The 8086-nt window shown below is 39.0% G+C and overlaps 1 protein-coding gene across 5 annotated transcripts in view; it reads right to left on the bottom strand.

Annotated features, from left to right (window-relative positions):
- Positions 1-701: 701 nt before the first annotated feature.
- LOC146556994 (LIM and senescent cell antigen-like-containing domain protein 1) overlaps positions 702-8086 on the bottom strand; it is a 36138-nt gene continuing 28753 nt past the window's right edge. For 3 of the 5 annotated variants that reach the window (XM_085248880.1, XM_085248881.1, XM_085248877.1), the window contains exons 5-11: positions 7800-7949; positions 7394-7544; positions 6114-6206; positions 4565-4613; positions 4259-4334; positions 3718-3905; positions 702-2330 (exon numbers count right to left, since the gene is read on the bottom strand). In XM_085248880.1, the coding sequence (XP_085105006.1) occupies positions 3764-3905; positions 4259-4334; positions 4565-4613; positions 6114-6206; positions 7394-7544; positions 7800-7949 (661 nt within the window). In that variant the 3' untranslated portion in view covers positions 702-2330; positions 3718-3763. Of the gene's footprint in view, positions 2331-3717; positions 3906-4258; positions 4335-4564; positions 4614-6113; positions 6207-6889; positions 6983-7393; positions 7545-7799; positions 7950-8086 lie in introns of all 5 variants that reach the window. The other 2 variants (XM_085248878.1, XM_085248879.1) reach the window with 2 other exon arrangements.

Genomic DNA, 8086 nt, shown 5'->3' with positions numbered 1-8086 from the left:
ACTGATGTTCTTTTGTCTGTAAGTATGTATCATCTTGGATGTTGCCTTTCTTTAGTTGATATTGTACACTGATTAATCTTCCTGTATTTTTTTTTATCTTTAACTTTATTCCCAAAAGTTTTATACTCTGCATGATTGTCATTGTATAAACTTACAGCATAATTCTAGTAATAAATATTTATTCTATCAGTTTATGTTTTGAACTGGTATTTTAATAGTCAAACATGTTGCAGTTGTATTTCTAATTATTTTCTGTTAGCTGAATGTGACTGAGAGTTAGCTAACATCTGGATATGGCCAACAATTTTGTCTTGAACTCTATTGATTTGTGCTCTTGATAACTTCTGAAGTTAGATGGATGCTGTTTCAGATTATGATTGTCATATTGACTATCCTGCAGATGCTAATGGCTGTTTAGTGTTGCACACATGTGCATAATGTCCATTAGTAGTCCTCTGAGTCATTTCATATGTGTGTGTATATGAGAATGTGGAGATGCTGCTAATATACTTGATAAACATAAAAATCAAGCATGTTCCCATTTAACGTGGACCCGAATGCAACATACCGTATGTGAAAATTGGGGTGTCATTAAACATTACGCAACACTTGTGAATCCTGAGCCTGCTGCTGGTTTCACATTACACTTCAAGAATGGTAAGAAGCTGTAAACCAAATAAATCACTACACACACACACCGGTAGCATTGGCATATGTGTTTATTTTGATGAAGTGTCAGAATGCCATTAAATATAATAAACAACTTTCCAAATTTCAAGTTGAGAACATGCACTTTGGTGTGTTAACATGAATAAATCTGCTCGCAAACATTGCAATGATGATATCCAGTATCAGAGCAGTATCTGTTTGCACAGAGTCATCTCAGTCCATCAGAGTAGTAAAGTATCAAATAAAACCATGCACTGAACTATTTGTGGCTCGAGGTGCCGAAATTCTGCCTCACAACAATCAGCCCAGCGGATAGTTTTACTTCTATATGACATAGAGAAAGTTGTGCCATCTGCACTGAAATGCACAGCAGTAACATACACTTTATAATGATAAAATAGTGGAATGTGTTTATCTATAGAGCTTGTATTTTAAGCAAAGCTTTGTGATAAAATGCAGCTCATGTGAAGCATTCTGCAAGAATGAGACCAGTTTGGCTTTCTTTCCTAAGTGGGTCTGAGCCCCGAGGAAGTCGGTACACCTCCCTAAGAGGATCACTTTCCCTGGATTACAAACAACAGAGGAAACGTTCAACATCAATCCCACATCCGGTCTCTGTACATGCTACAAGCCGTCATGTTGTAACACACAGTGAGTTTGCAGTAACCATTCAATAAATCCTGTGGCTCAGACGCTTGTTATGATCAATATTTGTTGACAGCACATCGAGGCGGGGGAGGGATTGTTTTATAGAACACTGACAGGTAACAGTTATTCACTCACATGTATTTAATAAATCAAAATTTCACCCTCGGCACTTTGGCTGTATTGAATTAATTCAGATTGTAAACACAAACTTAAAAAAAAATGCTGAATAAATACCAATTTGCACAGAGATCATGCCACACAAAGATACATAGCACATACAGTAACAAGGCAATCCAACATACTGCAGGTGATGGTCGAGTCCACCTCTGTAGCATGCTGTATATTAAAATGTAGGTCCAAAAAACAACAAAAAAAAAAAGGCAGACAAAATACTTATTATGCATAATATTAATGGAAATAAACACTACTATTACATAAAATGATACAAGTTGGAAATATTTGAGGTTATTTACACATTTAGGACATTTTCTTTCTTTGGGCTTACTTGATTGTTATAATAATGAAGCAGTAATATTTTTCAATAAAGGTGGTGGCAAAGCTTTTAAGTCATATTACCTCCAGCTTTCCATGTACTCTTAAAACTCATGTCACTTTTTTAAATATAGGAAATTAGCAGGCATGTGTAAAACACACAGTGGAGCAATTCTGCAAAAATGGTACAAGGCACAATGTTAAAGCTGTCAGACCGACAATGTGACTGCGGAGCTGCCGGCTGCAGGCACATGAAATTGAAAGCGCAATGCTTTCTAGCTATAACCAACCTAAATGCAACATAGCAGTTGCAAAACACACAAATTCTTTATTTTAATTCTGGGCTTGTACACGGCCACATCACGGTCTCGTCTATCTTTCCCTCTCCAGCTGCTCCACTGTGTTTTTACTTCCTTGCAACAGTTTCAGACAGCTTTTTCAGTCTCTTCTTCAGCTCCAGGGGGAATTTCTCATAGCACTTCTTACACACCGGCTTCATGTCAAACTCCACAAACTTGTTCCTGTGGGAGAGAGAGAGAAACAGCTGTATTTCAGAAGACTGGTCAGTGATCAGTAGAGGATATTGTCTCCAGGTGAGAGGACCTATTTGCTATTTTGTAACATATGATTTGTGTAGCATCACTGTAATGATCTCATTCCTTCAGAAGCCCGTTTCTGACAAGTCTCAGAGATTACTTTTAAAATCCAATTTTTTGAATACATTTTAATTCCATCATTAAAACTCTGACTCCTGCAAAAATTGGACGTAGCAACGTCTGAATTTTGAATGTTATTTTTCAGACCTTTATTTCAAAACCCCAAATCCTGGACAAAGATGCACACCTCCCCATGTGTGTTTCTGGTAGGGTGCTGCAATTAATCATATTTTTATCTTTAAGACAATACACAAGAAGAAGACAACTGTCTTAACTTAAGACTTAAATTTGGATACTGATACTGGTATACGGGGATTCTAAAAAATCACATTATACTCTGCATTCAAAGTATCATGTCACATTTGACTTCTGACCTAATATTTACATTTCACATCTGCCTTTCTTTCAACTTGACCTCATCTTTTCCCACCCTTCATAACAAAAACTGACACCCTACAAGGCTGAGACATGATCAAGATGACAGAAACACGCATCCCTCTTTTAATAATTGCAGTCTCAACTTTAAATGAAGTCATTCTGATCATTGTTTTTCAAGCAGTCCTAATTTATGTCTGTTTAATGCTGGGATTCATGGGCATTCTTAATGCCTTTTGATGAATAACAATTCCTGAATGAACAGAATCTTGGCTGTGTTTTCCTTGACAGAAATCAATGTGTGTGCTGACACAGAGTTACAAGAAAATATTTACAGAGATGTCGAAGGTCTTTGGGTGCCTTCTGATTGTGTTCACTTCTACTAACTTGGCCAGCTCCCTAACCAATTTCCGCCAGCTGCCCCTGAACAGCCTTCCCTCCCAAAGTAGATAATCGCTGTATGGAGTGGCGCACGTGTCATAACTGTTAGGACCTCGGAATTTCAACAGCTGATGCCAGAAAGCTGCCGGAAATGATTACGGCTTTGCGCCTTACATCAGACAGACTGGGAGACCCATGAAACAAAGCTTTCCCTTCAACCTGTGATTGATCTGATTTTCCTGTTTGCACAGCAGAGTTTACAAGAGTACTGGCTTAAATCCTTACTAGCATTTCCGACTAGGAAAAGAACATTTTGCTGAAATGTTCCCGGTCTTACGTCACTCAGATATACTCAGTCATCTACAATTCTCTGCTCGTATTTTTGTTTCATGCCTTGGAAGCCAACTGAACTCAGTGTATCAGTGATCTAAGGGTTAAAAGTGGCATGGAAAGTAGGAAAAAACTGAAACAGATAGCAAGGAAGACAAAAACTGACCAAAGGAAAAATCAGCTGAAGTAAGGAGAGAGCAGAAAGAGAGGGATCACAGACACATGGGTATCAATTTCTTCTTCTTCTCTTTTGAGTCACGTTCTCGCTTGGCCAGCCGACGTTTCATGTCATCAGGGAGGCGCTCATAGCAGTGTTTGCACACCGGCTTCAGATCCACCTCCACAAACTTATCCCTGATAGAGCAGGGAGGAAGCAGAGATGGAAATGTGAAAGAGGAGGAAGACATGAGGAGGGGCAGAGAGAGAAGATGAAGGGAAAGAAATGAAGGAGAGGGAAGGGGGAAAGTGGGACAAGACAGGAGGACGATGAAAGGAAGGTGAGGTGAAGAAATAAGCCATCAGAGACACAGCATAAGAGAAAGGTAAGAAAAAACAGTTTGGTAGCAGCAGCAAACAGTCTCATATGGAGGATAGTGAAAAGAAACGTGACAGACTACACAGAGAAACCGTCAAACATATCACATGTGAAAGTCTACAGAGAGCCTTCAGAGATTCATAATTCAGCTTGAATTGTCTTCAAAACTTACTTCAGGGTGAGCTTGGTGTTGCAAGTAGAGCAGGCAAAACAGTTGACACACCACGCCTTGTTAAGAGCAGACACCACTGGGAAAAAAGCAGAAGGAGCAGCCACATGAGGCAGATTGTAGACTTATAGTTTAAATTAAACTAATGTTGGTGTGAAGTTCAGGCTACAAATAATTCTCAAGGCAAACCATGAGAAGAAATCAAGTTAAATTCAATATAATAAAGAAGCAGTAAAAGTAAAAAAAAACAAAACAATGCTGATGTAAACAGCCATTATACATTATATTTATTAAAATTAACTTCCTCACCATCGCCTTCAATGACACGATTGCAGTGGTAGCAAACATCTCCAAACAGCTGCATGTGATGAGGAGAGAGAAACAAAAGGTTAACAATGCACTGGTACATCTTATCAGTTTTTATTGAGGCTCACATGACACACAGTACTGTGCTCAGAAGGCACAGAAACAAGCGCAGGCTACAAGGCATTTGGAGTGAAAAAGAAAAAAGATCCATTAAAGCTTTCGAACACTAGGTGGAGTTGTTACATTGACAATCATCTTTGAGATCCACTGAAGTGAACACTGATGTAACGTGTCTCATATAGATGTATGAGAAAGACTAGCTTTAAGGCTCCTTTACGAAGAAAAAAAAAATCTCCTGATTAATTTTCGGAAAGCCTGCTTTCCTGATTGCTCCCCACCAAATCAGTGCCTATAATAGCAAACTCCTTACGATCATGGAAGTCTGTGCTGAGCTCATTAGTAGAAAAAAAACATCAGGAACTGAGAAACCTGAGCTTTTTGCTCGGCTCGCTTCTACATGCGTTTATCTCATTGAGATTTTAGTCAATAATGATTTAGATGATAAAGAGATAAAGTCCACCAAAAAATGTAAGCATTTTGATATAATATTATAGATCTATGATCATGATCATGCTAATTGCATTGGGACAAGAGAAATATCTCTTTCAATGTTACACATATCTACCTGTGCAAGTGGTTTAGACTCACTGGACAAAAACTAATACGTGTATATCTGGAACAGATCCATAATGCTTACATACACTTATGGTCACTTTATTAGGTACACCTTTGTTAGTACCTGGTTGAACCTCCTTTTGGAAACTTAACTGCCTTAATTCTTCATGGCAAAAATTCAACAAAGTGCTGTAATAATTCCTCAAAGATTTTGGTGCATATCGACATGATAGTATTACACAAATGCTGCAGATTTGTCAGCTGCACATCCATGATCTTCCACCATGTCCCAAAGGTGCTCTATTGGATTTAGCTCTGGTGACTGAAGGCTATTTGAGCACAGTGAACTCGTCATGTTGAAGAAACCTGTTTGAGATGATCTGAACTTTGCGACATGGTCTGTTATCCTACTGGAAGCTGCCATCAGTAGATGGGTACACTGTGGTCATAAAGTGATGGGCATGGTCAGGAACAATACTGAAGTAGGTGTTTTAATGATTCTCAAATGACACCAGGAGCCTGAGCTGTTAGTACAGGGCAAGATGGGGCGATGCTTTCATGTCAGCTACACCAATTTGTTGATCAGGTGTACCCAATAAAGTGTCCAGTAAGCATATGAAAGAAAAAAATTGTCCATTTCGATGTTCGACTGCAAATTTTCACGTTTTCATCTTTATTTTATACTTCAGCAGCTGTGGACGAACACACAGTTCCAGTTCACTGCTAATGTAAACTCTGTTACTGATACTGACGGAGTCATGCATACCATAAACTAAGACAGAGAAATGCGAGTTTCACAACAGGCTAAACATAACAGCATGTTTCAATTTCTATTTTGGTGTTCCACATTAATATTTCGAGTACCAGTGTGTGTTACCTGGTTGTAGTGCGTTTCGCAGTAGGCCAGGCCCTTGCGTTCGTAGTGACGGTGTCCCAGGAAAGGTTTCTCACACTTAGCACACACAAAATGCTGCAAGCAAACCCAAGCCAGGCACACATGGTTAGCACAGCCATCAGTCAGTACAGTACCCCACACTCAGACTGTGTTAAAGGTAGCAGCACAGTCCGGCTTAGATATTATCAGAACATAAATAGATCAGTTGTTTCAAAGGTTTTGTTACTGCATCCATACAGAGAGTTGAGAAGTCAGAATACTGACCTCTAGAGGATATTGGGAAAATATAACATTTTTATGATGGTAATGAATAAAAATCATATCTCAGCTACGAGATATAACATATTTTTGATTAATGTGAGGGCATGGATTTTTTAAATAGCTGATTTTGGTGAATAGTTTTACGATCCACTTTTTAAATGCTAACATTCATTTACAAAATAAATACTATATATACAGCCACTATCTTTTTCTGGTAGCACATATAAACTCTCAGACAGAGCTCTAGATGTCACAGGACAATAAAGCTCTCTAGATACCCTTAAATGTTAAGTCAGGAAAAGCACCTCGTTTGAAATTAAGGTGGAAGTATGATTAGGCCCCAAGAAAAAAGTTTGCCAAGATATCCACTTTTTAGTTGAAAGACTGATTAGAAAACTTTTATACTTGTGTAACCCCTTGTATGGAGGCCGGGTGACTGTAGCCAGGCAGGGAGGCGGGGCGGTAACCAACGTAAGGCCGGTGCTTAATCCCCTCACCATATCAAAGTGTCTCTCACAATAGGCACGACCGCCTCGCTCATAAAACGGGTGACCCTGAAACGGGCGCTCGCACACAGTGCACACATGATGCTACATGTGGAGGAGGGAAGACAGGAAAATATGCAAGGAAATATGTAAGAATAGAGATGTAAATAGGAAAAATAAAGCCAATAAACGTAACTGTGGAGGTAAAAAATATGGATAAAAGTATGGCACATTTTTCACTAGGATAAAATATAGATAATAGAAAGCAATCATTTTCTTTTCTCTATGAAATCCAGCTGAGAATTACTGTGTTTGTTCTAAATACAGACAAGGAAAATAACCAAAGAATACATCATTTAGATTTAAAATAGATCCACATACAATCTGACGAACTAAATAAATGAACACACTGAAATATTACCTCCTTCAAGGTGACTATTTTCAGTGAATAAATTGAGCCAAGTTAATGTAACTAAAGCTGTTTTCATATGCTTTTCGGTTGTTTTATTATCACACCTCCACATGCCACTGCTTGCCCATTGCATTAACCACACGGCCTTCAATGGGTCTCCTACAGGCTCCACAGATCGGGACACCCATCTTGTCGTGGCAGGGTAGACAGTAGAGCTCCCCCTTCAGCTCCCTTGCATCAGCTGTCAGCTCCTTACTGAAAAGGTAAAAAACCCACAATAAACAATCCCAGTACATTTTACTGTAATTGAAGAGATTTATTTAGCTGTCATTTACGTACACAACACAATAGTGCATATGTGAATATGATCAGATAGCTTCACACAGCTGCAATAACACAACCTGTCCAGCAGAGAGCAATAATACGCCTTTCTGAAAATGCTCCTTGTTTAACAATTGTTTCAAACATGTTTGACGGTGATTTTCTTTTTAATAGAAAGTCTCTGTTTACCCGCAGTTGTTGCAGTTGAAGTGATCAGGGTGGTAGGGGTCGTTCTTGAAAAGCAGAGGCTGCTCCTCAATAATGGCGTGGCACTTCTGGCAGATGTACTTGCCGAGGCCCCGAGCTTTCTCTCTGTTGTGACATGGGCGGCACAGATGCCTGGTGGGACAGCAAGGGGGAGAGAAATATAGAAAGACAGAATACTTGTTTAGATGCTTTATCACCTAATTATGAGTTTTGTAGATCTTTCCACATCTGGTTTTGTCTTCTGTGATTCAAGTGAATCAAACAGATAC

The sequence above is a fragment of the Mchenga conophoros genome, linkage group LG16 (assembly GCF_057382185.1).
Source record: "Mchenga conophoros isolate Kocher_MC1m ecotype Shallow Benthic linkage group LG16, M_conophoros_male_GT1.1, whole genome shotgun sequence".
Taxonomy (NCBI): Eukaryota; Metazoa; Chordata; class Actinopteri; order Cichliformes; family Cichlidae; genus Mchenga; species Mchenga conophoros.
The sequence above is the reverse complement of the archived record's forward strand: the minus strand, read 5'-3'. Positions and strand labels throughout refer to the sequence as shown.